This window comes from Bison bison, unplaced genomic scaffold, assembly GCF_000754665.1.
Source record: "Bison bison bison isolate TAMUID 2011002044 unplaced genomic scaffold, Bison_UMD1.0 scf7180017864495, whole genome shotgun sequence".
NCBI classification, from domain to species: Eukaryota; Metazoa; Chordata; class Mammalia; order Artiodactyla; family Bovidae; genus Bison; species Bison bison.
In genome coordinates this window covers 8874848-8895130 of record NW_011495054.1, presented here as the reverse complement: position 1 = coordinate 8895130, position 20283 = coordinate 8874848, and the positions used below count along the sequence as shown (strand labels likewise).

At 40.6% G+C, this 20283-nt stretch overlaps 1 protein-coding gene across 3 annotated transcripts in view; it reads right to left on the bottom strand.

Moving 5' to 3' along the window:
* ADRBK2 (adrenergic, beta, receptor kinase 2) overlaps window positions 1-20283 on the bottom strand; it is a 120059-nt gene that overhangs the window by 43362 nt on the left and 56414 nt on the right. For 2 of the 3 annotated variants that reach the window (XM_010828700.1, XM_010828699.1), the window contains 4 exons: window positions 12673-12774; window positions 10681-10755; window positions 4183-4244; window positions 1429-1480 (listed from right to left, as the gene is read on the bottom strand). In XM_010828700.1, coding sequence (XP_010827002.1) covers window positions 1429-1480; window positions 4183-4244; window positions 10681-10755; window positions 12673-12774 — 291 coding nt within the window. The remainder of the gene's footprint in view (window positions 1-1428; window positions 1481-4182; window positions 4245-10680; window positions 10756-12672; window positions 12775-20283) is intronic. The other variant, XM_010828701.1, reaches the window with a different exon arrangement.

Genomic DNA, 20283 nt, shown 5'->3' with positions numbered 1-20283 from the left:
AAGGGCATCTATGCTCTCCTAACAGTTGGGCCATATGATCAGAAAGTCCAATGAATGCTGGCCATGTGAATTTTTTTATCAAAAGCATCAGTAAGTAGAGAGGACTCATGCTGGGCATGTGAATGTGAAACCAGACGGAGTGTGAGTAACTCGATGAAGAGGCTTTCATTCATAAGCACGAGGCTTTCATCAATATCATCTCAGCAATGCCTTGCTTCCCAAGAAGTTTTCATAGCATCAGATGGTACAAAGGCAGAGAGATAGTCCTATGTTCATGATAAGAGGCCATCAGACAACAGCAAATGCTTTTTGTTACGTATCCTGGCAAAAGAAGGGTCAGATGCTTGAAGGGTTTCTCCAGACAACCCTTCAGACATCATGTCTGCAGCCAGGCAGGGGCATCTGGCCCTCGAGCTTCACGTTTGCTGCTCAGAGGACAGAAGGACATGAAGACGTGAGGACACCACGTCTGCTAAAGGAGCACAGGCACAGGAAGATCCACAGCAGAGATAAGGTTTTTTGGTTTTGTTTGTTCGTTTTTTGGCCATGCGGATGCATGCAGGATCGGACCCTCGTTCCCTGCAGTAGAAGCATAGGATCTTAATCACTGGACTGCTCAGGAAGTCCTGTTATTTTTTAAAATGTGTCACTGCCTCTTGCTTCTCAATCCTGCAGGAAATGGGGCAGAGAGGGGAAATTGAAATGAAAAAAACAAAACACAAACAAAACAAAAAACCCACTTCTGTGAATGGTACTGTTAAACTAAAAAAAATTTTTTTTAAAAAATCAAAAACAGAATCCAGTTATTTCTTTTTCTCAATTGCAAACCTTTGTGGAGGGAGAGCACAAGGGAAAGGGGAAGAGAAGCAAACACTCTAAAAGTGAAGTAAAGAATGTGCCCCAGAATTCCTGACACGGAAAAGCTAAGAGAAGACGTAGTATTAGGGGATACAAGCTAGGAAGTATCCCGCCTTTGAGGACTGCTTTCATCATTCTCAAAACAATAAAAAAGATGCAACTGCGGTCTAGTAAGAGATATCATCATGTTTATTACATGACTGCACCTAATAAGAAAAAAAAACAAGGCAATTTACCAGGATAGCAAATGACAGGGGCACAGGAATCACACGATGTAGAAGACTTGTATCTTTACTACTATTTCTATTCAAAGCTTAATTATGGCTTAAAATATCCTTCCTTAAATAAATAAATGCATTCTTACATGAATATGAAAAAAGAGGACGAAAACTCAAAGTGTGTACAACTGGATATGGGAGGATGGATTTTTCATGCGTAAAGCTGTAAGCAGGACATCTGTTTGGGCAGCATGTTACCCTTGGGAGTATGCTGCTGAATAAAATATTTTCTCACGAAACTGAGCCAAAGGAAGTTTTTATTTAAAAAAATAAAGGCAAAGATGATACTCACATGGATATTTAATTCCACGTTTTTCCACTGACAAAATCTAGTAAACTTGTCACTGAAAAAGAATGTGAGGAATTACTGAAAAGTTAAATATCACGTTAACTGAGAAACTAGCTTTGTATACTTGTGTGACTTCTCGGAGTGAGCTTTCATAAATATTTTTTTCACAAAGCATTTGCCTAGCATTCAAGGCTTTATTTTACGATTCAAATTGAAATCTTCATGTTTCTGCTTTAATTGTCATTATGTTATGGTAACAATCTTTATCTGAGTCGGTACTGTACAACAGACGGGTAACAGATGACTCATAAGTAATTTAATTTTAATAATGTATCTTATTTGAACCAATATATCAAAAATTATCATTTCCACATGTAATCAATATAAAATTTTAATGAGATAGTCTACATCCTTATTTTTGTGTTGCTTTGAAAGTGAAAATCACTCAGTTGTGTCCAACTCTTTGTGACCCCAAGGAATATACAGCCTCTGGAATTCTCCAGGCCAGAATACTGGAGTGGGTAGCCTTTCCCTTCTCCAAAGGATCTTCCCAACCCAGGGATCGAACCCAGGGCTCCAGCATTACAGGTGGATTCTTTACCAGCTGAGCCACAAGGGAAGCCCAAGAACACTAGAGTGGGTAGCCTATCCCTTCTCCAGGGAATCTTCCCAACCCAGGAATCGAACCGGGGTCTCCTGCATTGCAGGCGGATTCTTTACCAACTGAGCTATCAGAGAAGCCCCTGAAAGTGGTTTGAATTCACTGCTTTGAAACCCAGTGTGTATTTTGCATTTATAGCCCATTTTTATGTAAATCTTCATATAGAGAACAGACTTATGGTTCTCTGTATGAGAGAGGATGAGAGGGGTGGGAGAGGGCTCTATTGGGAGTTTGGGATAAGCAGATATAAACTATTACATATAGGATGGATAAATGACAGAGTCCTATTGTATAGCACAGGGAACTAGATTCAACACCTTGTGATAAACCATAATGGAAAAGAATAGGAAAAAGAATATATACATATATGTATAGCTGAATCACTTTGCAGTACAGTAGAAATTAACACTGCAAATCAACTATACTTCAACACAATTAAAAAAAAAGTGAATGGTCAATTCAGTGAGAGACAGTGACTGTGCAGGTTTACCTGGATACACAGTGAAGTTATAAGACCTCTTCCCCAATTTCAATTACCATCCCCCTTTCTCCCCTCTCCCCCAAGGGTCACAGAACAATGAGCTGACCCAAGAGTTTGGGAAAAGTCAGGTCTTTAGAATCAGCAGCCATGGAGACAGCCCAAGACTCAGCTGAATCTTAGCCCTGAACCAGTGCCCTGGCCCCTCAGTTCCATGCCACTGCTTTTTGGCAAAGCCCCTCTGGTCCTGCTCAGAAAATGTAATCATTTGTATGCAGATTCGTTTCCCACAGTACTGACTCTACTCCAAGATAAAATTATCTCTTGAACTCTGGTAGAATCTTGATACAACTTTTTTCAAAAATTACTTTAGTTCTGTGAACATATGGAGAAGAAGGAAAAAAAAAAAACACTGAAGCATTTGTCCTTAAAGGGCAATTACTGAACAGCTGTGGGCTGCTCCCACCCTGAGGCTCAATCATCACGACAACTGTCTAGAAATTAGCCAAGTTTACAGAGACGAGCAGAATCCATGTGAATGCAGATTCAGAGTCAGAACGTCCAATCCCTAAGGTGCGTCATCACAGAGGAACACTCAGAACGCCGAAGGGCTGACTCTCGGGTGCCTGGGAAGCATGGGAACACTTTCATAGGCATCCCTGAAATTTTTTAAATTTACCTTTTTAAAAAATATCATTTTACCTTGGAGCACAGCTGATTCACAATGCTGTGCTAGTTTCGGATGTACGGCAAAGGGACTCGATTACACATACACGTATATCTATTCCTTTCAGATTCTCTTCCCCTTTATGTTATTATAAATATCAAGCAGAATTCCCTGCACTACACAGTAGGTTCTTGTTAATTATCTAGAAAGTTTTCAGGATTTTATGTGACAAACATACTCTATAGTTTGAGTAACCCAAAGGGACACATTTATTGGGTACATTAAGACAGACATGACCAAAGACATCTGCCAATACACCTAAATTCTACTGTGTAAAGAATCAAGAAAAGGGCTGTCTCATTTTTAAGGATATGACTTTAACATGTAAACAAATGAACTGAATATAGACTCATGTTTGCATTAGCAAATGTGTCCCAATAAGATACCTTCAATATTGAGGTTCCCTAGTCCATTTACATTTTGGATCATTTGGAAACTAAAAAACTAAAAGTCAAAGGGATGTTAATATATACAAATCCTAAACTATACGGGGTACAAGCTAGTACAAAGCCTGGCACAGAGCACATGGATAATAAATGTTTGTTGAATGAATAAATTAACACATTTTAAGGATAGCATTTATGGGGTAACATGAGGTATACCTACACAGTACAAGATTTAAATATCATAGCCCAGTCAGTAAAGATTCTTCCTGCAATGCAGGAGACCTGGGTTTGATTCCTGGGTCGGAAAGATCCTCTGGAGAAGGAAATGGCAACCCACTCCAGTATTTTCACCTAGAGAATCCCATGGACAGAGGAGCCTGGCAGACTACAGTCCACGGGGTCGCAAAGAGTCGGACACGACTTAGCAAATAAACCGCCATACTAACATAATGTTACATGACAAACATATCTCAACAAAAAAGACTTTGTACACAAAGCTTCATACCTTTCCATGAATTTTTGAAAAATGCTGCCTCGGAGACTTTCACAAATTTCTTCTATGTATGGCTGGAAAGGATGGAAAAGAAATTCCACACTGCATCAGTAAGAACACAGTAAAGTGAAAAACACAAGTGGATGAGACTCAGATGTGCTGCTGCTGCTAAGTCACTTCAGTCATGTCCGACTCTGTGTGACCCCATAGACGGCAGCCCACCAGGCTCCCCCGTCCCTGGGATTCTCCAGGCAAGAACACTGGACTGGGTTGCCATTTCCTTCTCCAATGCATGAAAGTGAAAAGTGAAAGTGAAGTCGCTCAGTCGTGTCCGACTCCTAGCAACCCCATGGACTGCAGCCTACCAGGCTCCTCCATCCATGGAATTTTCCAGGCAAGAGTACTGGAGTGGGGTGCCACTGCCTTCTCCACAGATGTGGTGAGGTTGCCAACTATGTGCTCCCATAATCATCAATAACCTCAGATATGCAGATGACACCACACTTATGGCAGAAAGTGAAGAACCAAAGAGCCTCTTGATGAAAGTGAAAGAGGAAAGTGAAAAAGTTGGCTTAAAACTCAGCATTCAGAAAACTAAGATCATGGCATCTAGTCCCATCACTTCATGGCAAATAGATGGGGAGACAATGGAAACACTGACAGACTTTATTTTTGGGGGGCTCCAAAATCACTACAGATGGTGACTGCAGCCATGAAATTAGGAGAGGCTTGCTCCTTGGAAGAAAAGTTATGACCAACCTAGATAGCATATTAAAAGGCAGAGACATCACTTTGCCAACAAAGTCCATCTAGTCAAAGCTGTGGTTTTTCCAGTGGTCATGTATGGATGTGAGAGCTGGACTATAAAGAAAGCTGAGTGCCAAAGAACTGATGCTTTTGAACTGTGGTGTTGGAGAAGACTCTTGAGAGTCCCTTGGACAGCTAGGAGATCCAACCAGTCCATCCTAAAGAAAATCAGTTCTGAATATTCATTGGAAGGACTGATACTGAAGCTGAAACTCCAATATTTTGGCCACCTGCTGCGAAGAACTGACTCATCTGAAAAGACCCTGATGCTGGGAAAGATTGAAGGTGGGAGGAGGAGGGGATGACAGAGGATGAGATGGTTGGAGTGCATCACCAATTCAACTGACAGGAGTTTGAGTAAACTCCGGAAGTTGGTGATGGACAGGGAGGCCTGGCGTGCAGCAGTCCATGGGGTCCCAAAGAGTCAGACACGACCGAGTGACTGACCTGAACTGACCTAATGGCACCTGGGACTCGCCCTCCTCAGCGCCTGTGCAGTTTGCACCAGTGGATTCAAGGCCATGACGACTTGCTTAGTCGTGATCTACGCCACTCAATGGCACGTTCCCTGAAGGCAAGGACAGGTCTGTCCTGTGTGCCACTGCGTCTCTACTGTCTGGCACAGCTCATGGCAAGTCACAGACACGCCTTAAATGCCTGGAATTAGCTTCATGGGCATGTGGCCCATGCGGTCCCACAGAAGAGCCCAGTCCTGGGTATGGTGCCCTCCTGTCGCCATCTTGAAACTTCTGAACAAGGACCCCATGTTTACATTGTGTACTGCGCCCTGTAAATTACGTAGTGGCAGCCTGTGAACTACAGTTAATTATATGATTGCCATTAATTACAATTACCATAAATGATCTGCATTAATATTGAGTTTCAAAGACTAAAAGTGAAGGAACCCATGGAGTAAAGCTTTTTTTTAATTAGCTATTTGCAAGGTCTTTGAGCAAGTTCATGGCTAAGCCAAGATTAAGGCAAGGACTCCTGGCTCACATGTGTGGGGCTCTTTCCCTATGGAAAACAATCTGCTTCAATTTCATGCCACTTTACACATTATCAAATAAACTGCATAAATTTATTTCCCATGGGGTAGTCTTCAAATCAAGAGTGATAAAAATATCAAATCCCAATACTTCACAACTCAGCTTAGGGGCAATTAGCTAGTTCTGGAAAATATCGTGATACCCTACTCTCTCCCTGAATGATAGAAATTTAATGTTTTCTGTGTCTTTGTAGATCATCCTAAAAATGTGCAAAAAAGAAGGACCAGACATCAGAAGACGTCCAAGGCAAGTGATCACACGAGGAAACGTACAGAAGCCACAGTCAGCAACACGGTCGATGAGACCCCTGCAGCCCGCCTGGGAGCTTTCCCTTCCTACCATGGGGCTAAGCTAGCCTCTGCCCCTTGGCAGGGCCATCAGTGTCCTGGGCAGGGCCCAGGGCGTGGTCACTACAGCCAAGTGGACTTGTTCCCTCCTTAGTAACAGGGGAAGCTGACCTCTCTCTCTCTGAAGCTTTTTGCAACTCTGAAGTCCTATGTGTCTACAAGCAAAGATAACAGTCATCTTCACCAAGTCTTCTAGATGCTAAACACCAAGGCCACAAGTCTCAAGAGGTTCAGAAGACATCAAGTGTGGAAAGATGTATGAAAGACTAAATTTGTATGTAACAGATTTTCTATTTACAGAAACTCTTAACATTTTTTCCTATTTTATAAAACATCCTGTACCAGAAATTCTTAAGACCAGATATGATACACCACACTGCCACTTTCAACATGAAGGACCACAAATGTGTCAGGTAAGCAATGCAAAAGCCAAACTTCAATAGTGGGGTCATGAGCAAATGACCCCACTGCTCTGATTCTTGGTTTCCTCAATCTGTAAGATGGGAGAGTTACATCTAATCTGCAAGGCCATTGTGAGGATTTAATAAGATTCAGAACACCAAGACTTCCCCGGTGGCTCAGACGGTCAAGAATCCGCTTGCAATGTGGGAGACCTGGGTTTGATCCCTGGGTTGGGAAGATCCCCTGGAGGAGCACATGGCAATCCACTCCAGTATTCTTGCCTGGAGAATACCATGGACAGAGGAGCCTGGCAGTCTATAGTCCATGGGGTTCGCAAAGAGTCGGACACGACTGAGCCACTAAGCTCAGAACACCGAGAGCCAAACACAGGGCCTGGCACATTCCAGGAACCTAAATGTAAGCCAGGACTCCTCCCAACTCTTGCCAGCAAATGTACCTGTGCACTTAATTATTGCTAAAGTCAACTTTGCAAACAAAAAGAATAAAAAGCATTTTGTATTTATTTTCAGAGCATGTTTTTAACTACCTTGCTCTACTTGATAAGAAATTTTACCTCAGGCATCACACTTTGCGATGTTTAAGTATACGATAAACCTACAGCAATCAAAATAGTATGGTACTGACATAAAAACAGACCTTATGGATCAATGGGACAGAACAGAGTTCAGAAATAAATCCACACACCTACGGTCACTTGATCTTTGACAAGGGCATCAAGCATTCAGTGGGGAAAAGACAGTCACTTCAATAAATGGAGCATGAGATTGGACCCTTACTTCACACCATATATAAAAATAAACTCAAGATGAATTAAAGACTTAAATATAAGACCTGAAACCATACAACCAGAAGAAAACACAGGAAAAAGCTTCTTGACACTGGTTTGGGTGATGATTTTTTGCATATGACATCAAAAGCTCTGGCAACAAAAGCAAAAACAAACAACTGGGATTGCATCAGACTAAAAAGCTTCTGCAGAGCAAAGGAAACAATTAACAGAGTGAATAGGCAACCTGTAGAATGAAAGAAGTTATTTGTAAACCATATGATATGAGGTTAATATTCAAAACATACGAGGAACTCAACTCAACAGCAAAAGCCCAAATAACCCAATTCAAAAGTGGGCTGAAGCCCTGAATAGACATTTTTCAAAAGAGATAATAAACTGCCAATAGGCATATGAAAAGGTGCTCAGCATCACTAATCATCAAGGAAATGCAAATCAAAACCACAGAGAGATATCATCTCACACCTGTCAGGATGACTGTTATCAGAAAGCCAAGAGGTACATGTTGGTGAGGATACAGAAAAAAGGGAATCCTTGTGCACGGTTGGTGGGAATGCAAACTGGGACAGCCATTACAGAAAACAGTATAAAGATTCCCTCTGGTATATATCCAAAGAAATTAAATCAGTATCTTGAAGAGATACCCACATGCCCATGTTCACTTGGCATTACTTCACAATGGTAAAGACATGCAGATAACCCAAGGGCCCATCAATGGACGAATGGATAAAGAAAATGGGGGATGGAGATATACATGGATATACACATATATATGTGTACACACACGCGCACAAATGGTATACTCTCTTCTGTTCTTTAAAAAGAAGGAAATCCTGACATTTACGACAGCACAGGTGAATCTTGAGAACATTATGCTAAGTGAAACAAGCCAGACACAGAAAGACAATTACAAGCTGATCTCTCCTGTATGTGCAATCTAAAAAAAGTCCAACTTATAAAAGCAGAGTACAAAGTTGGTTGCCAAGGGTTAGGAAGTGGGGAAAATGGGGGAGATGTTGCTTAAAGGGCATAAGGTTTCAGTTCTGCAGGATAAATAAGTCTTGGAGAGCTAATGTCCAGTATGGGGATGATAGTTAATACTGTATTGTGCACTTGAAATTTGCTAAGAAAGTTGATCTTAAGTGTTCTCACCACCCATGCATACAAATATAACTACATGAGGGGATGAGTATGCTGCTTAGTTAGATTGCACAATCATTTCACAATGAATACACACACCAAAACATCACACTGTACACTTTCAATTATACACAAGTTTTATTTCTCAATTATGACTCATTTAAAGCCAGGAGGGAAAATTCCAACTCAAAGAATATCAAGTAACTTTAATGTTAGTTAAATGTTATAGAGATCAATGTCCCTCTGTAAACAGGGTATCCAAACATATAACTTCTACTTTATACTTTGACCACCATGTTCTAATGGTACGTATTATACCGAATTGCACTACAATTCTTTCTTATTTAAATCAACATAATAATGACTATTTCCTTCACCACTGAAATAAAAGTACCAGCTATTCTATATCTGTTTTATCAGAACATTACTCAATTATTTTCTTATGAACAAATCAGTAAAGTACTTTTAAAAGATATATTGGAGACACGGCTTCTAAATCAATGTTTCTTGACGCCACAAAGATAATTTTCTTGGTCTTTGTATCTCTCATCTGGAACGATCTCTTTAAATGTTATTTATGCTACGCGAAAAGCTAACATCAGAGCTGTAAAATCTATGTAGTAATTTAGCAATATTAAATGTAACTGACTACACAACTACCTCTGAACCATGTCAAAGTCAGAAAACTGAAATTCTGACATGAAAACATCACAGAGGCAACAAAAAGCAGGTACTCAAATTGCACTTTCTGACTGTGGGGTGCTTGAGAAGACTGACATTTATGGAGTGCTGTGATAGACAGGCCTGGTACAAAGCAGCTCATATGCACCGGGTCCTCAAAACCCCATTTCCGGGACAGTCTGCTGGCCTTTCTACTCCACAGAGGGAAAAACAGAAGTGCGGACAGGCATGGTGCTTGCCCAGGGTCTTGAAAGTCGGGTCACTGTATTTCAGAGCCCAAGCTTATAACCAACTAGCCTGTACTAAAAGGTCTGACGTTTTAAGAGATGTCCATCTAATCATTTTGGCAGAAAGGCAGCAGCCAGTTTGGGTACCGTGCCCAAATGTTCTCAGAGTCAAACCAGTATCTTTTCTATAGAATAATCAGATTCATTTTGTATGAATCTGTATAAATAAGCCCAGCCATAAGGCACTAAGGCAAAAATCAACTTACTTCTTTTCAAATGACTGAATAATCCAAGAAAAGGACAAACTAGTTATTTTCATTTATGAAAACCATTATGTTAATAAATGGTATTCGTTCCTATTTCTTGTAACTCCCAGAAACATAGAAAGGTACATGATCCACTTGGAAATTTGACCGTACCCTTGCAAGCTGCCATCTCTATAGAAATCCCACGGGATAACAGAAAAGGCTTCCAGGATGAAAACCAGTGCATCCAAAGAGCGGCCAAGACATGAGCCCATCAGTTGTGGATCGAGTTTTCTGAGCCTTATAATTTAAATCTATGATTGTGTTGTGTTCAAGATGAGAGGAGCTGAGGCAAAATCCAATTTCTCAGTCACGACTCCAAGGCCATTCATTCCTTCTTGATTGCTCGAAATGAGTCTGCTTCATCTGGGGAAGGGTCGCCGTGGGGGCCAGCACCTGTGCCACTAGAAAGTCAATCTGGCCCGGTCCCTGCTCATCCCAGGTGCCTGGGATGTCAAACAGGAAAAGCCTTTTCCCTCCAATGTCTCGTCCTGATTGATTTATAGGGGAAAAACACTAAAAGAATGCTCTAGCAGCCTTTTTCAGGACAGCCTTTATGATGCTGGCATAAGAGCACGTTTCAATGAGAAGACAGGTGATATTAAACTTTGGTTCTTCCAGATAAACCTCTAGGTAAGAAATAGTCTCGAAATTCCACCAGCACTTTCACCCAAGCAAAGAACGCCCCCAAATACAACCATTAAGTGAATTAGAAACATTTATTTGGAGAGCATTTTACCTTACCTGAAAAAGAGTTGATGTCACTTGTTTCTTGGACAGATGACTTTGTACGTGTTCTACGGCTTGCTTTGAGAATGGCTTTAAAAAAACACATACAATGTTTTCTTTTTCTTTTTCCCCCACAAATACAAAACAGAGCAAACCTCTGTGCATTTTACAATATCACAACATATAATTTAACACAACAGTTACTAAGCAGTAACCTGTGGTGATCACATCAACATGCATTCTTAAAAAAAATCTGTTGTATGTTTGTGGGCAAGCCAGATGATTGTTTCTCAGAGCTTCCAGAGTTCTTAGAAACTATGTCAAGAAGGCTGATACACATGGGGGCATTATGCCCAGAAGAGATCAAGGCTACTTTGACTTAAAAAGGGTGTAAGGAATTGTATTATCACCATATTAATATTAAATGCATCATTTCTCAGTTGGCTGATACTGGGGTCCTAAAAATGTAAAACTTCTGTTTCATGAGAGAACACGAATGCACAAAGATATACCTAAGAATTAAATGCCAGGATCACAAAGCTAAACCACAGTGTTGAAAAGACTCTAGGTTAAGGAAAGGCTTGTTGTAACCACTGCAAAGAGGAATTGGTTCTAAAAGAACAAAACTCACACTGACAAAAATTAGAAACCATGTCCTCCCCCTAAACTTCAAATTATGTCTGAAGTAATGCACAAAAAGAGCTTAAAAAAGCATATCACTCTGCTGAAAACCCTCTAAACTGCTGCCCTACATGAAAGCTATGTCTACAGAGGCTTTCTCAGGGAACACGTGGCATTTTCCAAGGTCCAACCATCCCCAGCAAGGCAGCGAGGCACAGAGCCTTACGGTAAGCTCTAGCTCAGAAGTTCAGTAAGTGCTGTACACAACACAATAAATACATGAAAGTGTATCACTGTCGTGACCAGTGCTGTCCGATCGGACTCGCTGCGGTGATGGAAATGCTGTGAATCGGGGCTGATGCAGGAGCCACCAGCCACATGTGGGTACCGCACATTTCAAATGCGGCTCCGGAGGACGTCAGGAATTAAAATTTTAGTTCCATTTGATTGCAATTAATATAAACATACTTCCCTGGTGGCTCAGTGGTAAAGAACCCGCCTGTCAATGCAGGAGATGCGGGTTTGATCCCTGGGTCGGGAAGATCACTTGGAGAAGGGGATGGCAACCCACTCCAGTATTCTTGCCTGGGAAATCCATAGACAGAGGAGCCTGATGGATCACAATCCAGGGGTCACAAAGAGTTGACACAACTTAAGAGACTAAGCAACACAAATGTAAACACAATTAAATACTTGCACATGGCTAGTGGCTACTGCATTGGACACAGCAGTCCAGGGCTCTTAGGACACTTCTTTGGAAAACAGTTTTCATGTAGAGAGATTACAGTGTATGTTTTCATTATTAATTATTCCACTCACTCCTGGTGGAAGAATTTCCTAGGAACCTCGTTTATCCTAATGACTGAATAAGATTGTTTCTCTGATTTACAAGCAAAAAAAAAAAAATTCAACCATCATTCAACTATTAGTGAACTATATTACCATAATAATTATAATCAACCTTATTAATTCAAAGAAAGCATTTAAGATATTTATCGATAAATATTTGATTAGCCTAATTGTTAAAGGGGAGCGAAATGAAAAACAATAAAGCTTCATTTTCTTAGAGAGTTGAGAATTGAGCTTAGTCTTTTCTTGGATTGATCTGCATTAGCCATTTTATCAACATCTGTACTGAAAGTACCCACTTTTGGAACCTTATTAAAAGTACATGGAGCAGCAGATATTGGACCAGTATTACCAGGAAACAAATGATAAAACTTGAGAAACATGGGTTCCATCCTGGATGAATACCTTTAAATCTTTCCTCCTATTTCAACTTTCATTCTAAAAACATGTGAAACCTGTCTCACTTACTCACACTGAATTAATACAAGAAGTCTCACTTACTAACACTGAATTAATAAAAAAAGAAGAGGCACTTACATGTGAACACGACAGCAGCTCCTTCATGATGTAAGTGTCATAAATCTGTCGACTTCTACAAAGGCGATCTTCCTCATTCTCAAGCTTTTCATATTCTTTTATCTAGACAGTTAAAAGTTATGATTGTTAGGTTCTGTCTTCCTAGAAACTTACTTTATTAAAAGATATTACTCGTCTTGGCAGAAACCACTTCCACATGAGATCAAGCAAATTACTTGAATTGGCCAGTGCACAGGAAACAACCACTTCTAATGTTAAAATAATGGCGCTGGAATACTTTAAGTTCAACTTGGGACAGACGAATGGATTTCTTCCTACGATGAACCTCGTTGCTTACATTTAGAAAGACAATATTAGGCAACAAACACTGCCATGGTTACAATTATCTTATGATATAGCAGCCATGGACCATTCATTCTTGCCAGTTCTCCTTTCCAAAGCACAAATAATTTGAACTTGGCAGTAATCCATTTCTATGAGTTATGATGGGGATCATTTTCACTTGACCACAGTGTTACAAAACTCAGGAGGAAAAAATAATAATGAATTTTCAGGATTCCTGCAGAGATTTTTTAGTCAACTAAATCTTTTGGAAAGACATTCATCATAGATAAAAGCACTGGTTTTTCACACTGGAACCGTTTCTGCACTCTGAAAGTATTAACAGAAAGGTTCCTTCAAACAGTAACTGGACAGGTGTTAAGATAGACTAAATAATAAAATGGGCTTAGCAAATATGCTTTGTGAGGACAAGGCCTCCATTACTTTAACCTCACAAGTTCTCGGATCAGAGAAGTGTTTTTACTCCTTTACAGATATACGTTAAATCTAAAAGACAAGAAGAGAATGAAAACAAATGAAATATGGAGTTGGTAGGAAGACTGCAGTGAAGATTTTCAATATAATGACAAATAACTACATAGGGCTTATTTCTGAAAAAACAGAAAATTTTCCTACCAAGTAGCCAGTTGTTATACTTTCATAATATCTGAGTGCTGCTTATTCTGCTATGATTAAAGAGTAGGGCTGACCACTCCTAGAGGTAAGAATATAAACCGAATAGAAATAAAAGCTGCCTTTTTTACTGTATAGTCTCAGCTTGACAGGGCTTCCCTGATAGCTTAGTTGGTAAAGAATCCACTTGCAATGCAGGAGACCCCTGTTCGATTCCTGGGTTGGGAAGATCCTCTGGAGAAGGGATAGGCTACCCACTCCAATATTCTTGGGCTTCCCTTGTGGCTCAGCTGGTAAAGAATCCACCTGCAATGCGGGACACCTGGTTCAATCCCTGGGTTGGGAAGATCCCCTGGAGAAGGGAAAGGTTACCCACTCCAATATTCTGGCCTGGAGAATTCCAAGGACTGCATAGTCCATGGGGTCGCAAAGAGTTGGATATGACTGAGTGACTTTCACTCACTTTAACAGGTTTTGAAATCAAAACCAGTAAATCCTGTGAGAATCTCTGATAATGAAAGGGCATGCTTGGCAGGGAGAAGAGTATATACAGAGCATGAAGCATATACAGCACGTGTATGAAGGCCAACTGCTTCACACACTGAGAAATTACTGGGATCATCTTAATTGTCCTTAAGTATCAATGAGATGGCTGAAATTCACAAGTCTGTAACTGCCTGGACTTAGAATTCAGTCTTCTTGGGGCAGACACTGAAACAGAACATAAAGGAAGGGGGCCTAGGAGAGGTTGATACTCCATCCAATAGGAAAACACTTAAAATTTTTTTAATTATTTAAAAAAATGCATTGAAATATAGGTGATTTACAATGTCCTGTTAGTTTCAGATATATAAGTGACTCAGTTTATATATGTGTGTGTGTATACACACACACACACACACACACATATACATTCTTTGTATACTCTCTTCCATAATAAGTTATTATAACATATTGAGTAGAGTTCCTTGTGCCATACAGCAGGTCCTTGTTGGTTACCTATTTTATATGTAGTAATGTGTATATTTTAATCCCAAACTCCTAATTGATCCCTCTCCCTTCCCCTTTGGTAACCATAGTTTGTTTTTTATGTCTGTGAGTCTACTTTTGCTTTGAAAACAAGTTCATTTGTACCATGTGCTTTTAGACTGCACATGTAAGTGGTACCGCATGCTGCTTGTCCTTCTCGGTCTGGCTGACTTCACTTTAGTGTGATCACCTCCTAGGTCCATCCGTGTTGCTGCGAATGGCATTGTTTTCTTCTTCTTACGACTGAGTAATATTTCGTTGTATATACAGACCACATCTTTATCCATTCATCTGTCGACAGACATCTAGGTTGCTTCCATGTCTTAGCTATTATAAACAGCGCTGCTGTGAACATCGGGGTATATGGATCTTTTCAAATTATGTCTTTCTCCAGAAGGAAAACATTTTTTTAATGAAGAAGCAAGCCAGAAATGTTGGCATAACCAAAGGACCTGGCCTTAATCATCCTAAGTTAACTCAGGAGAACATGTCTACAAGGTTCAAACACCATCCCAGACGCAAACATGGCAGCTGCAAGGAAACAGAAGCTAGTACTGAAATCTGAAGGAGAGCCAGAAAATAAACAAAGGACTCTGACTGGCTGATTTCTTTTGTTGTGTTGTTTGGTTTCAGTCAGGTCCAAAAATTAATGTCAGAATGCTAGGATAAAAGAGGTGGACTCTCAGTGAACCCAAGGCAAATGTTTCTGCCCAAACATACATATAAACTCTAGGAATACTAAATCTTCATGGAATTATTACCCTCAAACACAAGGGTAAGGAAACCTAAGTCTATGTTCTGGGGCCTGTAAAGCAAGCTGACACCTGATTCAACGGGAGTTTCCTATGAACTGTGATAGACTGACTATACAGAAAATCCTAGTTACTTGCACAAACCACGCCCTGAACCACAGCGCTGGCTCTAGTGGGTGCCTTGTGCCTCAGAAACTCTGACTTGAACAGCAGCAAAGGTTAATTCTTAGTAGGCAAAGCAAGAGCTTAAAGCGTCTGGGGCTGTAATTCAAAATTCACTTTCTATTATCAGTCAGACCACTAATTAAAGAACATGCCGTCAACCATCAATTAGCTCTAGACAGGATGTCCTGACCGTAATATACACAGAGAAAACGTCATCCCTAATTCTGGCAGGCAGGTTGTCCAGGGAATGGAGCAGGCAGAGGCTCAGGTTCAAGGTGAAAGGTCGCCCCTAGAGCAGAACAGAAGCATCACCACCAGTGATGAACATTCACTGACCGTGTGGTTCCCCCTTTCTGCTTTGGTGGTTACAAAACTCACAGCTCAGCATGTAGCCTAAACACGTAGAACCCTAAGAGCAAGCCCCTTTGGCCCACAGCTTTCACAGGCCACCTTCTCTGTCTCCCATCTGTCCCACTGCCATTCCAGCCTAGTAAAGCCACAGCGGCCTCTGCCTTGCCCAGTCAAGGGCCTCTCTTTCTGTCCTCAGCTTCCTGACACCCCAGCAGCATTCAGCTCAGTGGTGCACTCCTGGCTCGTCTGAGTTCTGGGATCTCCTCTGACTTCCGGGATCTATACTCCCCAGGAGTTTGCCACCCTGCGTCCTCTTCTTCAGTCTCCCTTGGTAATTTTCCCTCTTCTGTTAGGCTTCTAAATACTGAAGTGCCTCAGGGCATGGTGCTAAGACACCCCCTTTTCATCCACTATATTCTCCTTGGATAAAGCTCTTCAGTTGCACAGTTTCAAACACCAGTTCTATTCCAATGACTAAGTCTGGGTTTTCAGGACTCACTTCTCTCTCAGAGCTCCAGAGTCTGGGTACTGAGCCACCTATTGGATATTTCCACATCCTCTCTACTCCAGCCAATCATCTCCTTCCCCTAGTCTTCTTAATCACAAAAATGGGTAAAACCATCCTCCCAGCTGCTTATGGAGAAGGCAATGGCAACCCACTCCAGTATTCTTGCCTGGAGAATCCCATGGATGGAGGAGCCTGGCAGGCTACAGTCCATGGGGTCGCAAGAGTCAGACACGACTTAGCGACTAAACCACCACCACCACCCCCAGGTGCCTAAGCCAAAAAAGCAATAATCATCATCGATTTTGCTCTTTTGCTCACTCTGTCCCCAGCATCCCCTACATTCAATTCATTAGCCAATCACATTGGTTTGATATTCCAAATGTATCACAAACCAAGCCCTGATTCAGGTAATAGTCAACTAATCTCTAACAGAACAATTCTGGACATCTATAAAACCCAACTACACTGGACCACTGAAGAATGACCAAAAGTACACAGATTATGGGGAAAGGGCATCAAACAGAAGCCAGAAAGAAAGAGAGGATATTCCTAAAAATAAAGAGCCAGAGGAGAGCTCCAAAATTCTGCATATAAAATCTCAAAATCTCTGGTGGACCCCTTAATGGTGTGTGAGCATGACAGACCCAAATTAGTCCAGCACAGGTTTAAAGAATTAAACAAGGTTAAATTGCTACCCGCTGCATGAGAAGACAGAGCATCAAGTCTGAGTAAGCCAAATTAACTCCTGAGACTATATATATATATATCAATACCCTACAGAAAAGCAGTTTTGAGTGCCAACAATACCAATGTACAAGATACAATCTAAAACTATTCTATGTTTGAAGAAACAGAGAAATGTGGGTCATACCCAAGAGAACAGATCATCAGTGAGGACTTATCCAAGGTAATTCAGAGACTGGAATTATCAAAAAAGGATTTTAAAACAGCCGTTATAACTATACTAAAAGATGCACAGAGAACATGCATATAATGAACAACAAACTAGGAAATAGCAGCAGACAGATGATAACTATGAAATATGCCATGTTGGAAATCCTATCCGAAAAAAAAATCAGTGGATGGACATAACAACAGACGAGAGATACCAAGAGTCAGTGAGTTTGAAGACAGCTCCGTAGAAATTATCTAATCTGAAGAACAGAAAGGAAAACAAATATTCGGGGAAGAATTGAATAAGGCATCAGTGATATCTAGGATAATGTCCAAAGATCAAGCATACATACAGCTGGAGTTCTAAAGAGAGGACAAGAAGAGATTACGGTAGAAATAACGTTTTATAATGGCCCAAATGCTATCCGACATGGTGAAAAATATAAACTGACAGATTCAAAAAACTAAGTGAATGCCACAAAGGATAAACACAACGTCTGAAATTACTCCACTAACATGCACCTCCTCGGTCAGTCTTCGACCCAACAATTTAAGGCGGTCACCAAATCACAATACATCACATTAAGCTTTGAGTCTGTTTCGAGTCATTATTTCCTAATATCTTTCCTATTTATTTATCACTTGTTTATTGTCTGTTTCAACAAAAGTAGGAGCTCAAAGAGAGCACACACTCTGTCTGTCTCTCTCATCCAAACAATACTTCTGAGCATTAGTGTTTGACAAATACTGGTTGAATGAGTAAAGAACACTCTCTAACTTTACCTCTGATGTTATACTTCCTATTTTCCATGATTTATGATTAAATGTAGGGTAATATAAATATTGTCATAAGCTTCCTCTAGTCTAACTTGAACAAGGTCAACTGCATGCCAGGTGCTGCTCTTGGTCTGCACATACACGGGACAAGCCTAGGGTATAGCCACTACTATTGCCCTGATTTTTAGCTGAGAAACCCAGGGAGAGCAAAGCAGGACTGCCCAGCTTCAAGCAGGGATCACGATCATAAACTAGAAACTAGAGGATCCAGTGGGTTAATGAAAGCAAGGAGTCAGACTTACTGATAACCTCAGTCTTAGAGGCTGTACTGACTTAAGAGAACTGTATGTGAAGCCCCAAGGTGGATGATGCCATGAAGAACACAGAGCAAGTTGGTCAGGAGCCCTGAATCATTTTCCTCCGAGGAGATGATCTGACAGGCCAGATCCATCACACAGCCTGGGACAGAGGCGCTGGGGAGCAAGCCAAGGAAGAGAAGGCCCAGTGTTTAGCGTTCAGATGGAGACGTATCAGCAGGAGTCACCACCACACTGCTGAGAAGTGCTTAAGAAATAACCCAGTAGACTGCCCATCTGTTTCATCTGCTGAAGGACACAGCTTTGTATTTAACAAAGCAGTTGAGTCCATGCTGAAACTGAAGAGGTGAAGCTTTTAAGAACACAGGAAAGAAAAATAATTTTTGACAGATCAAGCTGTGATTCTCATACAGATAAAATGCCTGATTCACATTGAAATAAAAAGTTATTTTGTACTGAGTGAAACCCTTTCAGATTTAATTTTCTTTTTTTTTTTTCACATGATGCCAAATGTACATCATCATTTCATCATCCTTCCTGGAAATACGTTAATACAATTGAAAAATGTAGAAAAAGATCAAGTTTCCATGTATATCAATAAACCAGGGGAAAAGGCATATCCTTCCAATTCTTAGATGTACAGAGATGACTAACACCACCCCTAATTATGCTCTCTCTGGACCATTTCAAGCGCTTCTCTGGACCATTGCAAGCGCTTTAGGGTAAAGACACACCATGCTAATAATACTAGCGTATGTCATCTCTAAAATATATCTTAATGAATATATTTCCTAACTTCAATTTTAATTTCCTCTGTGACTCATAAATTATTTAGAAGCTATTTATTTCCAGACAGCTAAGGATTTCTTGACACTGTCGTGAAATTTGCACTTAAGTCCACTGTGATCAGAATACACACTCTGAACAATTTCAATCTTGAAATTTGCAGAAACTTGCTTTAGAGTCCAGCATATGTTCTATTTTGGTAAATGTTCTGTACGTACTTTTAAGAACACAAACTGTTTTTGCTGAAAGCAGCATTCTGGATGTCAAGTTAAGTCAACTGTATTCATCACTTTATTAAGACCATCTATATCCTTACTAATTTTTGCCTATTTGTTTCTACAAGCTCTTGAAGTATCTGTGTGTCCCAGGAGGATTGTAGAATTATTTTGTTTTGACCTCCCTGCCAATTTTTGCTTGATGTATTTTAAAGTTATGCTATTTGTAACATACAGATTTGAGATGAAGATACTGACTCCTCTATCATGATGAAATCATCTCTATCTCAAAGAAGCATTGCTGTGTACTTTGTCTGATACTATGCCAGCTTTGCTTCAGTGAGTATATATATTACAAATCCTCTTCCATCCTTCTGTTTAAAGTATGTTACTTCCTTAAACACTGAATCGCTATAATATACACCTGTAAGTGGAAGAAACACAAGCTGGAATCAAGATTGCCGGGAGAAATATCAATAACCTCAGATACGCAGATGACACCACCCTTATGGCAGAAAGTGAAGACAAACTAAAAAGCTTCTTGATGAAAGTGAAAGTGGAGAGTGAAAAAGTTGGCTTAAAGCTCAACATTCAGAAAACGAAGACCATGGCATCCAGTCCCATCACTTCATGGGAAATAGATGGGGAAACAGTGGAAACAGTGTCAGACTTTATTTTTGGGGGCTCCAAAATCACTGCAGATGGTGACTGCAGCCATGAAATTAAAAGACGCTTACTCCTTGGAAGGAAACTTATGACTAACCTATTACTTTGCCAACAAAAGTCCATCTAGTCAAGGCTATGGTTTTTCCTGTGGTCATGTATGGATGTGAGAGTTGGACTGTGAAGAAGGCTGAGCGCCG